General features: G+C 46.3%; 2 protein-coding genes across 2 annotated transcripts in view; one reads left to right on the forward strand and one right to left on the reverse strand.

The window, feature by feature from the left end:
- MYSM1 (Myb like, SWIRM and MPN domains 1) overlaps positions 1–11429 on the forward strand; it is a 39549-nt gene extending 28120 nt beyond the window's left edge. Inside the window, exons 13-20 of the mRNA XM_018557895.1 lie at positions 987–1041; positions 2162–2212; positions 2445–2519; positions 3754–3942; positions 4180–4312; positions 5698–5803; positions 9284–9341; positions 11232–11429. Of these exons, the coding sequence (XP_018413397.1) occupies positions 987–1041; positions 2162–2212; positions 2445–2519; positions 3754–3942; positions 4180–4312; positions 5698–5803; positions 9284–9341; positions 11232–11429 (865 nt within the window). The remainder of the gene's footprint in view (positions 1–986; positions 1042–2161; positions 2213–2444; positions 2520–3753; positions 3943–4179; positions 4313–5697; positions 5804–9283; positions 9342–11231) is intronic.
- The window catches only part of LOC108788153, a 17084-nt gene continuing 4999 nt past the window's right edge, over positions 6003–18087 (reverse strand). Inside the window, exons 5-7 of the mRNA XM_018557879.1 lie at positions 17337–17755; positions 15546–15548; positions 6003–6012 (exon numbers count right to left, since the gene is read on the reverse strand). Of these exons, the coding sequence (XP_018413381.1) occupies positions 17343–17755 (413 nt within the window). The 3' untranslated portion in view covers positions 6003–6012; positions 15546–15548; positions 17337–17342. The remainder of the gene's footprint in view (positions 6013–15545; positions 15549–17336; positions 17756–18087) is intronic.

Raw genomic sequence — 18087 nt, forward strand, 5'->3', positions numbered from 1 at the left:
CGAGAGGAGCTCCAGGTGGGGTTGTAATTATCGGGCAGGCACCTCTAAGCCAGCTAAATTAGGACCCCACCTGGAGCTCCTCCCACTGGACCAGCGCGCCGCTGACTCGTCCCTGCTCCAGCACAGTGAATCACAGTAAGGCCCCGTTCCCACTGCGCGATATGCAAATCGCGCGTTTGTCGCGCGATTTGCATATTGCGAGATTTGCCGCGCGATGTCGCGTTCAAGCTTGCATCGCGGCTAGATCCGCTCCAAAAAGGGTCCTGCTGTAGCGACACACGACCCGCGACAGCAGGACCCTTTGCCCCATTGGATTGCATTGGAGCGCGATATCGCGCGGTAATTTGCCGCGATATCGCGGGAATTACCGCGCGATAAATCGCTCAATGTGAATGGGGTCTAAGTGAGGGGAGATTTTGGGGGATTTATTACGGTAACCAATTATGTATTGTCTGCACTGTATTAGCAGTATATACTCTATATGGATTACATACTGCTAATACAGTGCAGACAATACATAATAACATGAATGTATTAAATGATCTGTATGTAGCCCTGTACTAGGGATCATTTAACCCATTCATGTTAGCAGAGGATCATTGTAAATGTATTGTTGCAGGCACTCTATATGTACATGTACTATATACTATATATAGAATGCACTGAACAATAGATTTACAATTATCCTCTGCTAATATGAATGGGTTAAATGATCCGTAGTACATGATATGTAGCCCTGTACCCCCTTTTCCACTTACAGAGCTAGGTTATTTTTCTTTTAAATAAATATTCATGTAATTTTATTGGTATCTATCTACCAGTAGCTGCCTCATTTCCCTCCCTCGGCTTATATTCGGGTCAATACTTTTTCCCAGTTTTTTGTGGTAAAATTAGGTACCTCGGCTTATATTCGGGACGGCTTATACTCGAGTATATGCGGTATTTTAGATTGTTGCTCTTAACACGCAATACTCTTTTATTACCAGCACATTTGACCCGTTCCAGCTCATCCCCTGCCTTGACTTTACTGAAGAGAAACAGGTAACAAACATTTCATCATTTCTTTTATATGTTTCCAACTGTGTTCTGTATTCTTTTTTAAATTAAAGGTAAGTCTACATAAAATAAATGTCATCTTTTAGCATTGAGTTGTCACTCCCTTGAGTCAGTATATTAAAATCTCTGTAAATACCATTTGCACAGTGGCGGAAACTTCCAGGGTCGCAGAGGTGGCGACCGGGCCCTGGAGTTCCGCCACTTGGAGGGGGCCCAGGACAGGAGGAAGGGGCCCCGGGTGACCGCTGATTACCAGGATATTTATTTTTTGATTGAAAAATATACTTTATTAATGTAATAAAATCTACAAAAACAAGCTTTACAATCGGGGTACATTCTACCTCGTACTGCGACGCAGCGCATAAACACCACATAGCAATACAGCCCAATCACACAATAAATTACAATCGCACTGCGGCGAGATGCCTGACGTGTAGCGCAAGACAAGAGTCCTGAGCCCTCCACGTCATTCATGACACCGCATTACCCCGTACTGAGTCTGTGGTCTGTAGGATCCACATCAAATACCTTAAAGGAGAACTATGGGGTTAAGTCTTTTCCCCATAGTTCTCCTTAGGGTAACGGGAGGACACAAACTAGCGTCCTCCCGTCACCCAAAGCTCAGTATACCGCGAGCTACAGCTCTCTATATACTGAGACGCCGCAGCCGGAGCGGATCCCGACAATTCTGTCAGAATCCGCCCAGCTGCGTGACTGACAGCTGGCTCTGCCTATCTAGAGGCAGAGCCAGCTGTACCCGCCCCCTGCGCCAGTCAGCGCTGGTGGATCGGAGCGGGGAGGGGGGAATCCAGCCCCTCCCGTCACGGCAGAGAGCCGTGACAGGATCGAGAGGTGAGCGAACGCCTCATGGGACTTGTAGTTGTACTTCCATGGGACTTGTAGTTCCAAAACAGCTGGAGTGCCAATGTTCGCCACCACTGACTTAGAATAAAAGAAAGAAAACTTTCCTGCGCGTGAAAAAAGGGAATCTGGATTTATTTAAGTGTTTATCCAGCCAAAAACAACATGTATGTGCTTTATATATATTGTGTCTAATGAATGTTAATGTTCCAAGTCCATTCTGTGTTTCCTTTATAACCATCAGGCTCCCTTCCGAGTGAAGATCTCAGCGGAGGCCATGCTAATACTGGATTTGGTAAGTATAAAATGTTAATCCGTATATGATCTAATCACATAGACCTGGGGTGAGCAAACTCCACCCCTCCAGCTGTGGTGCAACTACAAATCCCATGAGGCATTGCAAGACTCTTGACAGCCACCAGCATGACTCCCAGAGGCAGATGCATGATGGGGTTTGTAGTTGGAAGGTCGCAGTTTGCACACCCCTGGTATAGACCGTGTCACTGATTTGTTGTTCTCTGTCAAAGCACGCGCACATCTCCTTGGCGGAAGTCATAGGCCTATTGGGAGGAAGGTATTCAGAAGAAGAGCGTATCGTAGAAGTAAGTTGCTTTCTATTTTATTTTTAAACACCTAACTAATTGTTTACCAGTATGTAAGGGGATTTTCTATTTTTGTATATTATTGTAATACACTCCTTGTATGAAGCACGTGCAGGATTTCACAGTTTGTTTGCAGTGTTATAAAGGGAATTGCACAGTGTTTGCATTGAAAAAAAGTCAATAGGTCTTTAAGCTAAATCACTTACAATGGATGCCGCTCCTTGATGTCTATAAGTTGTAGTTTCCTTCAGAATCAGATGGTCTCCTGAGCACTGGCCCTGACTTCCTGCTATAGGATGGCTCCTTACCCTTGTGGGGTCCTATGGAGCCACCCTTGTGTGTGCCACACACACAGCAACACAAGGCACAATGCTCCCCTCTGCTCTCCACCCCGCTCCACCTACCTCCCATGTAGCAAATGAAGAGGCAAGACACTGCCCTCCTCCCTGCTCCAGACTAGTAGATGGGGAGCGGCTGCAGGCTCTGGTCTCCCTTCTGATCTTGTACTCAAGAGGACGTTCAGGGAAGCCGAGCTGAGAGAGAGTTGGATCTGTTCTGAAACATGATGACTGTTAGTGCTTCAGCAAAAATATAAAGAAATACTTTGCTGGGCCATGTACATTTGTTTGATTCATTATGAGGAAAAAAAAAGGAGAGTTTAATATGACTTTTAGTTTTACTTCAAAGCTGAAATCCGGGTTTAACCATTATTATCTAAGTACAAGAGCTTCCTGTAATAAAGACCGGTCACTGCCGCTCTCTCTCCTTGTACAGGGTCGCTGGTCTTGTCTCCGCCCCCTCCTGTAATAAAGACCGGTCACTGCCGCTCTCTCTCCTTGTGCAGGGTGACTGGTCTAGTCTCCGCCCCCTCCTGTAATAAGGACCGTGTCACTGATGTTCTCTCTCCTTGTGCATGGTCACTGGTCTTGTCTCCGCCCCCCCTTCATGTTGCTTCCTGTAGTGGGTGGAGCCTGCTGGGTCCCTCCTACAGCTCTGCTCTCGGCAGGCTATGTACAGCACAGTGATGATATCACTGCTAGTTTTAGGACATTTCTACCCTTTGTTGCTATTCATGAATATATTTTAATATAAAGATTTTGTGCCACATTAAGCCTTAAAAAAAATCATGTCACTGTCATGAACACGGAGTTGTATAATCCGCAATAACAGGATACAGAAGGAGAGAGATCCCGGCCCGCACAGACTCACAGTTTTTACATCTTCTTCTCCCCAGATCTGGGCCGCAGAGCCATGTAACAGCCTCAGTACCGGGCTACAGTGTGAAATGGACCCAGTCTCTCAGACTCAGGCTTCGGAAGCCCTGTCACTGAGCGGCTACAATGTCATCGGCTGGTACCACTCTCATCCTGCATTCGACCCCAACCCGTCCATCAGAGATATCGACACCCAGGCCAAGTACCAGGTACGTTACAGGTTCCATATGTGTAATCAGGAAAACAGCACCGAGTGAGATCATTACGTGGGCTGCAGATCCTACGGACGTCCAGTCAGAGACCTGCCTTCCTCTGATCTCCCTGTAGGGAGAAGCCGTCCGTGTATGTATGGCGGGGTCTGCATGTCGGGAGGTGCGATGAAGCTCGGTGGTGGGTGGAGCCAGGAACTCTGTATATTCATTATAATGTATTTCCTGTTTGTTCAGAGTTATTTCTCTCGCGGAGGAGCAAAGTTTTTGGGGATGATCATCAGTCCGTATAACCGCAGTAACCCCCTGCCGCAGTCGCAGCTGACCTGCCTGGTGATCAGCGACGATGTGAGTGAGGACGGCTCGTACAGTAAGTACATCACTTGAAGCTGAACTCTCCGGCAAAGCGCTAAATACACAGATGAAATACTATTCATTAGAGGTGCACCGAAATGGAAATTTTAAAAACGAAACCGAAATAAAAAAAAATGTCAGGCCGAAACCGATACCGAAAATGTTTTTTATTTTTTCATTTTTTTTTTATATTTTATTTTTTATAAACTTTTTAATTTTTTTATATTAATTCAGTTTTTATTAAATATTTTTATTTTTTACTTTACTTTTAGGGGCTTCGGGGAAATATTGGGGGGCTAAACAGACCCCTGATATTCCCCTTTTAAAATAGAAAAAGAGATTGAGAACACAAAGATCTCAGAGACACAGAGTCCTCAATCTCTTTTTCTGTGTCCCCTGTTAGCAATGAACAGGAATCCTCTATACTGAGTGTTCCTGATCATTGATAACATGAGAACATTGTTTGTTTACTATAACTACAATCATGAATGAACAGGAAGTGATGTAGATGTGATGTAGATCACTTCCCATTCATTCATAATTGAGGATATAGTTAACATACTCTGTCCTCAATTATGTACACACACTCAGCGATCACTGATCAGTGACGGCTTGTACCCGCTCTCCTCTCTGACACGCTGTCACAGGAGGCTGAGCGAGCGGTGTAGAGAGGAAAGCCCAGCCTCCTGTGACAGTGCTGTCTCCGCCCCCACACCGCTCTGCCGGACTGTGATAGGCGGCAGAGCGGTGTGGGAGGAGACGCCGGCCGCTCACAGCGCTCTCCTCCTGCAGCGCTCGGCCGGCTGTCACTTTCTTTTCTCCCCGCTGGAACACAGAGCAGCGGGGAGAAAAGAAAGCAGGGATGCGCCGATGTATCGGCCAAAACATGGCTCTTTCGGCATTATTCCAAAAGTGCCATTTTCGGCCGATATGTTTCGGCGCCGATATATCGGTGCATCCCTACTATTCATATATGGGAGCAGTATTACCTCCAGTCCTGAGATTTTTACAGCTCTGCCACGCAGCATAGCCCTGTCTAGCAGCGCAGGGGACTTGATCTTTCTCTGCTGCGGTTTCACTTTAACATACAGGTCCCCTCTCTACCCTCTGTGACATGACAGTGAAAGGAGAAGCAGCAGACCGATGAGATCGTCTCTCTACTCTCTTCACCCATCAGCACGCGTCTTGAACTGCAGCACACCTGTTTGGCTTCTTGTGCTGCTCCTGCCTTCTCTGAGCCCTGCTGTAGAGTAAACCGCAAGGGGCTGATACCCAGTCAAATTCAAGTACTTGCACTGCTTGCATTAAAAAAAAAAAAGGGAATGACTGCAGACTCACACATGTAGTTCTCTCGCATATTCCTGCAAAAGTAATGCAATGTTTTTTTTCCTCCCCTTAAAGGAATGCCATACAGGTTTGATGTGGAGCTCATGTCTGGTCAGCCGAGCTGGGAGGTCATATTTGAGAAGACGAGGTGGATTATCGAGAAGTATCGCCTGTCTCACAGGTATGCGAATTTCAGGTTCATTCCATCCTCAGTGCACCCCAATCATTCTCAGGCAGCAGGCCTAGGAGGATCCGACAATCCACAGCAACCCTTCCCTAGGTCGGAGGCTCCCACTGCTTCAGCAGGGCTAAATGTACAAAAAACTGCATGTTCCGGGCGTCGGGCAATAGGGATTCGCTCCATAAGACGCGCACACATTTTCCCCCTGCCTTTGGGCCTTAGGGTGCGTCTTATGGAGCGAAAAATAAGGTAAATACAATGTTGCTGCATTTACTTATTTTGCAATAGGTGGACCGAACCTTTAACCCCTTCGTGACGGGAGACGTACACTGTACGTGACGAGTTAAATTATATATAAATATATTTTTATGCTATAATTAATATAAAAAAATTCTAAAAAAAACTAATAATCAAAACTTGTGAAAAAAAGTGTTTTCTTCTAGTTTTATTTCCTCCATTTTTTTTTATTTTATTCAAACTAAGTGAGGCGTTAGGTACACATGTTTGATTATAATTATATAGCCCCATCTGTCCTCTAAAAAACAATATATAATATGTGTGGGTACATTTAGTAAGAAAGTATATTACTGACGTGGAAGAATCACACAGCAAAAATGTAAAAAGTCTGTCAGTCATTTATGAACAGAAACGGAAAATGAGCTCAGTCATGAAGGGGTTAATTAGATCACATGTACAGGTAGATACAAAATAAAAAATGTGCTTTTTACCAAGGTAACAACATGTGAGCGATGTGCGGCCAGCAGCGCTCGCACTGCCGCGGCGTCACCTATGTAATATGTTAATTCTGGAGTTTGAACAGAAGATCCGGGATAATGTAATTAATTCCCATTATATCTGACCTGTTCATAAATACTAAATCAATCCCGTAGTCTAATTATATTTCCCTTCACACATCGACTTATTAACCGAAAGCGCTTAATTGGCCGCCTGCTGCAGATCGATGAGTCAGCGTGCGGTTTTAATGGGATATTGGATTGGAGGAGCAGGCTTTGATCGGGACTTGTTGTGATAGGGTTCCATCACGGCGCGGCAGACAGAGGTGATTATTGATCGTTGTACTTCCTGAACACACACCTCGTTCTTCTTCTCTTTGCGCTCAAGAACATTTCCCACTAACTACCCTTTTGGGGTCTATTTAGAAGGGAAGCTGCAATTTCCCCGACCGCTCCGGCTCTTTATTAATCCGTCCCGGGCGATCTCTGCGGCCGCTCACCGTATTGTGACGGAAGCGAAGATGATTCGGTTTGTAGTTGGACGTCCTGAGCTCGTAAAGACTTCCTGCTTTATTTATTTATTGTTTGCTGATGATTCACAGCACCCGGAACCAAGAAAGAGCCAATAAAGGCCACTCTGTCCCCAAAATAACATTTTAAAGGAGAACTATGGGGTTAAGTCTTTTCCCCATAAATATATTAAATTATACCCGCTGCCCGCACCTCTGAACGCTGTTCTAATGCAGGCGTGGGCAAACCCCCGGCCCTCCAGTTGTTCTGGAACTACAAATCTCATGATTTTCACAGCCACTGGCATGGCTCCCAGAGTCAGATGCATCATGGGGTTTGTAGTTTCACCACAGCTGGAGGGCCGGAGTTTGCACAGCGCTGTTCTAATGCAAAGAACTGGACACCTGAACACTGAACTCCAGGCAGGTATAAAAGACACATTACTGCAGATCTGAATTCCATTATACTATACATCCTCCAGTGAGGGACACTAGGTCCTTCAGGATTGTAAGACCGTTGGGTTATACTGTCACCTACAGGAGAAAGACGATAAGAACTCCTGTGTCCCTCAATGGATTCTGAGAAAAGGATTTTACGTTGAGTACAAAAATCCTATTTTCTCTGTTACCCATTAACAGGGACACAGGAATTCTTAGACCGTTTGGTTATGCTGTCACCTACAGTAAAAAGACAATCTAAGAAATCCTGTGTCCCGCAATGGATTCCAAGTAAAGGATTTTACGGTGAGTGCAAAAATCCTATTTTCTCTGTTGCCCATTAACAGGGACACAGGAATTCGTAGGATTCCTAGACTGTTGGGTTATACTGTCACCTACAGGAAAAAGACAATCTAAGAACTCCTGTGTCCCTCAAGGGATTACAAAAAAAGGATTTTACGGGGAGCACAAAAATCCTATTTGCTCTGTTACCCATTAACAGGGACACAGGAATTCGTAGGATTCTTAGTCTGCCGGGTTATTACGTCAGCTACAGGAGAAAGATGATCTGCGAACTCCTGTGTCCATCAATGGATTCCAAGAAAAGGATTTCACAGTGAGTGCATTGAGGGACACAGGAATTCTAAAAAATTCTTAGACTGCCTTTCTCCTGTGTGGAGCAGTCTTAGAACTCCAAGAATTTATTTGTCCCTTCAATGGACTTCAAGACAAGGATTTTACGGTGAGTATAGAAATCCTATTTTTTATATATATATATGTATATATTGTGGCAATGTAAGCCAATACCACGGTGTTAGGTGGCCTCAAAGTCACCCAGGGTTCTCAGCCAGAGGGGCTGAGTGGCTCCAGGAAGACAGTACGTGTACCAGGAGAGAACTGCCTTTTCAGTTATTTCCAGGTTTTCTGGATCATAGTTGGGATCCTGGAGCCAGGAGATTTCTTAGAGCTCTGGGTGGGATGAAATCTCCATTCCTGGGTCCATGCTTTGGTGGTGACCAGCACCTGATTGTGCACCTGTGTACATCCTTCATGAAGAGTGTGCTGGGATGTGTTCAGGGCCCCACCTGTGAGTCAGGAGAGCTCATGTCTTGAAGCTGTGGAAAGCTACCGAGCGAAGCTAAAAGACTGTCTTATGGTGCTGTTTCAAGCTATTTTGTGTTTGCCCTTTTAATAAACTGCATTCTACTTGATTTACCTGGACTACAGTGGAGTGTCCTTGTTACAATATATATATATATAGAGAGAGAGAGAGAGAGAGAGAGAGAGAGAGAGAGAGAGAGAGAGATGTGTATTTAGCTGTTTGCCTGGAGTTGAGCTTTAGAGTCTCTTCATTAAGCAACCCCTTAGGAGTGTCAGTTTCCTGATCCCTCACTGTGCTCAGTGGCATCTCCCACCAAGTCCTATGTCACCACTCTGTCCTATAGCAATGTAGGGACAGAGGGAGGAACCAATTAGCCCAGCGGAGGGGGACCAGGAGATGGAGCCTCAGGTCCATGTCGATATCTGCAGAGACACTGGGCGGCGATTTATTTTCTTTGTGGCATCGTTGAGCAGCACTGGCGGCAGGACACGGGGTCAGTATGTACAGTCTTCTGTGTGTGGAGCGACTGTTGCCTTCATTTCAATGGCGGGTGGTTAGGGAAGAAGTCTCTGCAAGGACTTTAGTTGGCTCATTTCATTCTACATTGCAACTTTCAAAGCCTGTAAAAATGAATAATATTATCCGTATAAATAAGTCTGAATATGATGGGGGGGTTTTTTCTGTCTTTTCCGAGTAGCAGCGTTCCGATGAACAAAAGGTTCCGCCAAGACAGCGATCTGACGTGCTTGGAGAAGGTGCGTTTTATTACTTGTGTGGACAATCTCTCACCGTGTGTTTGTGTCCGTGTGCGTGTTTGTGTCCGGGCGCGCGTCCGCACGCGTGTGTGTCAATGTGTGTGTCCATGTGTTTGTGTGTGTGCCCGGGTGTGTGTCCATGTGTTTGTGTGTGCCCGTGTGGGTGTCCATGTGTGTGTGTCTGTGTGTTTGTGTGCCCGGGTGTGTGTGTTTGTGTCTGGGTGTGTGTCCATGTGTTTGTGTGTGCGTCCATGTGTTTGTGTGTGCCCGGATGTGTGTGTCCATGTGTCTGTGTGTTTGTGTGTCCATGTGTTTGTGTGTGTGCCCAGGTGTGTGTGTTTGTGTCTGGGTGTGTGTCCATGTGTTTGTGTGTGCCCGTGTGTGTGTCCATGTGTTTGTGTGTGCCCGTGTGGGTGTCCATGTGTTTGTGTGTGTGCCCGGGTGTATGTGTTTGTGTGTGTGCCCGGGTGTGTCCAAAGACCAAACAGACTTGTCATTTTCCAGCACTAGATCTTCTATTTCAGCCTTCGTTCAGTCCCATCAAGTTGAACAGAAAAAAAAAAAAGGGAAGGAGCGCAACTGACTGGCACAGGGTGTAGGGATGGGAACGATCAGGGACAAAGATAAGGTATTGGCACTTACGTGTGATGGAAAGAGGGGGCACAAGGGTGGTGTATACTTCCGATGGGGTCGTGGGGGTCTCGCCGTATGGGTTAGGAGTAGGGATGCACCGATACTTTTCGAGTACCAGTGCAGATACTTGGGCATTCTCATGAGAACTCCCAGGGTGGCAGCGGTCGCAGCTGGGACCTGGCTCTGGTGCTTCACCACTGTCCTGAAATCATTAGTCTGTATTGTTTTAGAAAAACTGTCACATGACAATAAATATGAACGTATCAGTACCTGTGAGGACTTGGACAATTATCAGTACTCGTAAATCTGGTATCTGTGCATCACTTATATATATTTATACAAACAAAATCATGCGTTATAACAGAGATGTACAAATCCAGGGAGCTCCGTGTGCTCCTTACACATGACAGCGGCCTCCTAATTTAGAATTGTTCTCTAGTCTAGTCCTGGAGCCCCAAAAAGTATCTGTACTTGTACGGAGTACGGTGCTTGGCATTGGTGCTTCCCTAGTTAGGAGGCGTCACAGGGGTTGGCGTGCTGTCTCATCCCTTGCGTGGACTACCGTTTGGAATCCGATGCGGGAAGGAGGGAACAATTGTTTACAATTTCTGCACATGTGTGTAACGGGATGTTAACTCTTTAGGCCCCATTCACACTAAGCGACATACCTTTTGCAGCGGACCCGCTCGGCCGGGATAGCGCGACTGTTCGGGGCGACGATCTAGCGACGGTAGCTTCACCGTCGGGCTCCATTAAAAAATAGAAAAATCGCGGAAAATCCGCTGGAGCGACAGCGACATGGAGCTAAGACAGCTCCATTGAATAGCATTGGCCGGCGACTTCTCGCGATATCCTGCGACAAAAATGCGAGCTATCGCGCTGTCAATCGTTTAGTGTGAATGGGGCCTTGCTCACCATGAGGTTTGGTGTGTGGCGCTATCAATGTGGAAAGGAGTCCTGTGCCGGATCGGAGGCGTAGCGGCGAAGCACGTTCTGTTCCTGATGGTTTGCCAATACCTCATCTTTGATCCCGTCCTTCCCGTCCTTCCCGTTCCCATCCTTACACCCTGCGCCAGTCAGTTGGGCGCCTTCCTTTTTTTTTTTTCTGTTCAACTTCACACACTTAGACACCCCGGCCTAACAATATCAGTTATATAACACACCACCTTAGGATTGCGCTAACATATCATCCTTCAGTTCGACGTTCAGTCATATCAGTGAGATGTTCATTACAGGTTCTCTTTGCTTTTGTCGCAGCTCCTGACGTGTCTGCGGCGGACGCTGGTGAACGCAGCCTGTTCAGCGTTTGCTGATGAATTCCTCAGCCGCATAGAAGATTATTTCCTCTCCAGCTACACAAGCAATAAAGACGTAGAGGATGTGGGCGGGGCTCTGGCAGTGGCTGCCGAAATAGAGACGGAGGCCTCCACCTCGGATCCGCCAACCGATGGCTGAAGAAAATGGTTAGTGACAATGTAAAACCTGTAAATATGAACGTTTCAGGTTGAACCTTCTTATCACCCTCTACCTGGAATCTCCGGATCTTCTATAAACCTTTCACGTTCCGCAGCAGTAATATCAGCCCGACAGATCGCGTTCACCCCTTCGTAATTCCTGCTTCCGAAAAGCATGAGGCGGAGACTGACTGCACGGGTCACTGAATCATGACGTCACGGCGGCCATCTTGGAACGACAGACGGATGTCACCGTTTTCTGCTCCTCGGATACAATACAATGTTTTTAACTGTTCAGCAAACATCCCGAAAAACATTTTTAGAAGAGGATTGCTTTTTTTTCTGTATAGTTTTTGGGATATCTTTTAGTTTGTTGAACTTTTAGGTCGGTTTTAACATACACGTTACCAATCAACCCAACAGTGCATTGTACTGCTATAACTTTTAGGACCCATTCACACCACATCCAGATCATCTGCAGACCAGAGCAGATTGTTTCCTAACCCAAAATGCATCCTAATGTATCCCTATGCTATTTCTGGCCTCTGTTCACACCAGCGCAGTCCGTTCCAGACCAGAAAAATACTGCAGGTCTCATTTTGTCCGGTCTGGAACGCACTGGAACTGCAGACAGGTTCACACCAGATCTGTTCTGGAAAATGGTGTGAACCTGCCCTTAAATGGCAGCCTAATGCACCTTGCAAATGCACGCCAATGTATGTTCATTGCAGCAAGTAGGGTTGCCACCTGTCCAGGATTCACCCGGACAGTCCGGGTTTTGAATGCTGTGTCCGGGTTTCATGGCAGCTGAAACCCGGACACATGATATCAGGCAGACGGGGGCAACCAAAATCAAGATAGGGGCTACGGGCCCCCCCACTGAAAATAGTCTCAACTGTGATATTTACATATGAATGGCTGGCGGTTTTACATATGCATAAGCCACGACTCATTCTCCCCCCAAAAATGTCCGTGCGTCACTAGGAGTGTGTTAGGGTTTCGCTTGAAGAAAAGGTGGCAACCCTAGCAGCAAGCCACAAGAGATTGATGGAAAGCACCTCTGCGTCGTGGTGCAGTGCGTTAGCCATTCACTGTTACCATCAAAAATGTTTTTTCTATGGATTCACTGTGGGGGAAAGTTCTATTGGCACTCTGCTCCAGAGCCGTACCCGGCTTCCTCCTTGGGCCATTGCTCTTCCTTTGAGCCAGTTGTTTACACCCCCCTTGGGGGCACATCATAGAGGCAGGCTAGGCTTGCATATCATTGGGTGAGAGCCGCTCAGTCCTAGATTAATGCCCCCTGATAGAGGGAGAAGGGGAAGCTCCTGTGACATCACCGCTGTGGCTGGAAGATTGCAGGAATGAGGTTTTAAGGTTTGTATATGTTGTAATGTGGGGGATTGTCGGAGATGGGTGCTTGGGGGTAATGGCTGCCATTCCACTTTAACACAATGCGCGGAATACTGCATATTGCATGTGTGTGGTAATGCGCAGCAATGCACTAGAGATGTGTAAAGAGAACTTAACCCCTTCGCTGTCGAGGCCTTTTTTGTTTGTTTTATACACACGATATAATCCATATTTTAGGACTGAAAATTACTTCCAACCCCCAAAACATGATATATTTTCTGAAGGCCAACAACCTGTAGAATAAAATGGCGGCAGTTGCAAATATTGGCTCTTTATCATACTCAAACAATGTAGTGAAACACGCACTTAAGTTAATTTTAGTGCGTCCGTGAAACAGAGACAAAATTCAGTACCCCAAAAAGTCCATACACCACGCTTTAAAAGCCCCAACAAAGGTAATCAGAGTCCATTTACAGGGCTGTGCTGCCAATGACGTACTATTTACGCCCGTGGTCGCGAAGGGGTTAAAGTGACATTAAACCCTCAGATTTTTTAACATAAAACAATAGTGTAATGTGCGCCTTACTGTAATCCATCGTAGTTTCCCTTCTCTTTGTTGCTCTTCCTTTTAAATCCTCATGTCTTCTCATGCTGGGCAGAACTTCTGTTTTGCAGCAGACTGCCTTGTCTCTAGAATGGATACATGGTATCTGTGTGTAGGGTTGTATAGGTTCACAACCTGAGCCAGCACTACAGGAAGAGGCACTCAGCTGCAAAGGGAAGTTCTCCCCCAGCATGAGAAGACATGAGGATTTAAAAGGAAGAGCAGCAAAGAGAAGGGAAACAACCATGGATTCCAGTAAGGCGCACATTACAGTATTGGTTTATGTTAAAAAATCTGAGGATTTAATGTCACTTTAAATCTTAAAAATACATTAAAGTCCCTGAACTATGAACAACAATGTGTCTTATTTGTGTGTCACTCGGCTGTAGATCCTCCAATCATCTCTGAATTGGTGCCGACACTGTCCTTCCTTCTGGAGGGGGGCTACGTCTGTTCCCCATGGTCCCTGTGTGTGTTGTAAAGTAGTCACCGCTCCAAGCTCACTCCCATGATGGACTACAATCTCAGGTTTAGGCCTGGTTCACACCTGTACGTTTTGTAGCGCGTTCAACGCTCTACGAACGCTCAAACATGAAAATCCCATTGTTTCCTATGGGTATGGCTCACACCTTGCCGTATTTCAGGCCGTATGAACGCGCTACAAAACGCCCTACGCCTGAAAAGGTACAGGAGCTTCTTTGCGGCGTTTTTGTCGCGCGTTTCCATTGGGATACAGCCAAGTAGCCCTCGGAAACGCGCGTTTTTTTTTACCGTGAATCGCAGTAGAAACGCGCAACAAACGCGCATATTCAATACGCCTAGGTGTGAACAGAGCCTTAAGGTGCCCATACACTTTACAACCATCGCAAGACCATAGTCTTGCGATGGTTGTAAAGTTATTTTAAAAAACGTACGATCTGCCTATCTTGGACAGGCAGATGGTACTTGCGATCATCGCAAACCGCGCCCACCTTAGGGGCGGGCTTCCGATGACCGCAATGCTGAACGGGCAGTGTGCCCGTGCGGCATTGATCTTATGATCATGCTAAAAGCCAGGCTGGTTTTCTAGCGTGCTCCTTAGACAAAAGACGTGCGACCGTACAGTAGAAACGGTCGCACGTCTTCATTCACACTGCGCGATTCTCGTACGAGAATCGTGCAGTGTATGGGCACCTTTAGTTTACTGATTTGTATTGAGATTGTAGTCCATCCCGGGAGCGAGCTTGGAGCGGTGACTACTTTACAACACACGGGGACCATGGGGAACAGACGTAGCCCCCCTCCAGAAGGAAGGACAGTGTCAGCACCAATTCAGAGATGATTGGAGGATCTACAGCCGAGTGATACACAAATAAGATACATTGTTGTTCATAGTTCAGGGACTGGAATGTATTTGTAAGATCTTGGTGCCCTATTACTGCGACGGCCTTATAGCTGACAGAGAACTACAACCCCCTAAAAAGCTGGCAGTGTCTGCTGGGATTTCTAGTTTCCTAGCAGCCAGACTCTTTGTGCTCAGATTTTTTTTTTTCTTACCCTTCAGCCGGAGAAACTAATTACATTGAACATAATTCTTTAATTAGGGAAGGAAATCCAATCTCGCAGGCCCCCGTACCCCCGCACTCGTACCGTGTTATTGATTTAAATATAATGGGCTGTAATTTACCTGCTACCAGCTGCTCATCCACCTTCTGCCAAATACAAACGTCGGTCAATACTCGTTCCAGAAATAATTTGAGACAAGAATGGCTCATCCGCCGCCGTCCTGTGTTGTCAGATCATGAGAGGTACGCGCACGCCGGTGTCCGCAGAGAGCCCGCGTTGTGTCTCCGGCACTTTTAGATTTGCCCCGTGAAGGGGGTGGAATAGGCATACGGCATTTCCCCTGCGGCAAACAACAATAAACTATATACAGGTGCACATAATGCTTTGCACACCTGCGCTCACCACTGAGACGGTCTGTAATTCCACCTCAGAGGCGGTGCATAAACCAACGTCCGTATACCGAAAGGCTAATCTCGCAGTGTATATGCCAACGATGTGTATTTATTAATAAAATGTCCGTTTTGAAGACTCCCGTCTATGTTGATAATGGCGGCGGCATGAAAGTAGGTGAGAAATGGGCGGACCCTGTTCAAACATGAGAAGGTTTGTGGAGCAGACCCTCTCAGCCAATAGGATTGCAGATTGAAGCACTCTCACCTGGTTCTAGCCCCAGCTTTGCAAACAGAGAAAGGTTTGAAGGATGTCTAAAGTACTGATGGAAATAATGACCATAGCATTTGAAGTGGCGGTGCAGCAATTAGGCTGCTCCTGAACTGCAGTTACCCTCCGCCTGCTGGGGAACCTTTGCGTGAAAACAAAATGGAGAAGAAAATTAGAGAGCCACAAAAGGAGGTTCAATGCAAGTTAATCATCTTTTTATGAATAAAAAAAAAAAAATTGGGTATCCAACACGTTTCAGGAGCAGCAATCCCACTTCTTCAGGGTGTATAGAGCAGCTGCTGCAGCGTCAGTCAGTCAGTGTGGACGTGCAGTTCCATTTGAACGGCCTCAATGAGATGACTCTGGGCTGCAGCTATCCACTGTGCGGCCATCTTTAATCTCCTCCCGATGCCGCATGCTGGATTGCTGCAAGGCAAGACTATTCAAAAGGAAGTGTTGACTACCAATCATTTAATAACACAACAAACCTCTTCAGCTCATCATTTTTGGCTCTTAGAATTGACATTTGCTCTACAAAAATGCTCACCGTATATGAATGATACCGGTTCACACCATAAAGTGCTCTGGATCGCATTCCGGACGGCTTCCTGCGTTCAGGGGCGGGAGGGTCGCGTGGTGGTGCATTAAAGTAAATGGCACCGCAGCCATGCCCGCAGTGGACACTAGCATGCAGGGTATCGCACCCCAGCTCAGGGTATAACCCCTCCTATTGCTAGTATGCCTCAGTTTAGTAGTCAAGCAGTACCTAGAGTAGGATTATAAACAGAGGCGCGGGACCTGTCCATCTCAACAGACTCCAAGAAGAGGATTTTTTTCAATCGATACTAAAATTCTGTTTTTTTCCAGCACTTTTTTTTCCCCCCCTTAGGACTCTTCTATACATCTCTACTAGAGCCACTCTCCTCAATTGCAGCTATCTGACACGACCATTCTCAGCCTGGCTTTTATGCCTGGTTCACACCTGAACGTTTTGTAGCGCGTTCAACGCACGCTCTACAAAACGCTCAAACATCTAAATCCCATTGTAGTCAATGGGTCTGGTTCACACCTTGCCGTATTTCCGCCCGTGATACAAAACGGCCTACGCCCAAAGAAGTACATGTACTTCTTTGGGACGTTTTGGTCTCGCGTTTCCATTGGCATACAGCCAAGTAGCCCACGGAAACGCACGTTTGTCGCGTTTTTTTTAACCGCGAATCGCGGTTAAAACGTGCGACGCTAACCGCGCGACAAACGTGCATATTCAATACGCCTAGGTGTGAACCCAGCCTACGAGTACCGTATCCACACCCGACTGGAAGTTGCCGGGCTAGCCTTTGGGCACTGGGTTCCATGCAAGGCGCTTTCCAGACTCCGTTCTGGTCAAAAGATAGCCGCAGAGCGCTTTTCAGGCCCAGAGCTGTTGGCATTGGCTCAGCGCTTGCCCTGTCTCACTCAGTGAGTAGGCAGATCGGGCTGAGCACCGGGAGCCATCTCAGCACATTTAAAATTCCTCTGGTTTCCACTCCGGAAGGTTGTAAAACTGAGAGCTGAAGCCCTGACATCATGTGCCGGGTGGACCAATAGGTTTCTTAAATTTTTGTCCACACTGGAATTTTTAATTCATTAAATTCAATATAAAATAGAAAAATATATTTTATTATTAGCTCTGTTAATAAACCGCATTGGATACTAAATGTCGTTTGATATTGAAAAAATATAAATAAGGGCGCCCCAAACATAGACAACATAGTGTTAGCTTTCCTCATCAGAAGATGTATAACAGTCTAACCCTAAAATCCCTTTGCTCCTCCCATCGGTGGGCATGTCTCCTCCTCCTGCCGCCTCCTCCATCTTGTTTCCAGGGCTGACGACGTTTTGCTCTGGGTGGTCTGAAAGCAAAATATCTTTGAGCTTTTTTGCCGTCTCCCCGCCGGTGTTATAAGCCGATCTTCCCCAGATGTGTCTCGGATTGGATTTGGCATTGTTGAAGATGAGAGGTGCATCCTGGACTTGAGGATCGATACAGGTCAGAGCAGGAGGCGATGGTGGTGATGGCTTATTAACCCTTTCCTGTGGCGTTTCCTCCTCGGAATCACTTCCGTCTTCCTCCTTTGCTCTCTCTGAGAGAACAGGCGTGCACAGTATTTTCCCGCCAGTGGTTTCATCTGAAAAGAAAAGTGTGAGCCTTCAGATGGTTATATGATGGCGGAATGCCACCAATTTGTTCATTGACAACACTTGTTTCAATTGTATTTATTAGAACCTGTACCTAAAGCCCAATTCGGGGCTCATCCTACCTCGCCTATGGAGCTTTAAAAGGAGAACTATGGGGTTAGGGCTTTTCAACATAGTTCTCCTTAGGGTAACGGGAGGACACAAACTAGCGTCAGGATATATATATATATATATGTGTGTGTGTGTGTGTATATGTATGTATGTGTGTGTATATATATATATATATATATATATGTATGTGTGTGTATATATGTATGTGTGT

The sequence above is a fragment of the Nanorana parkeri genome, unplaced genomic scaffold (genome assembly GCF_000935625.1).
Source record: "Nanorana parkeri isolate BGI_ZX_2015 unplaced genomic scaffold, ASM93562v1 scaffold309, whole genome shotgun sequence".
Classification (NCBI taxonomy): domain Eukaryota; kingdom Metazoa; phylum Chordata; class Amphibia; order Anura; family Dicroglossidae; genus Nanorana; species Nanorana parkeri.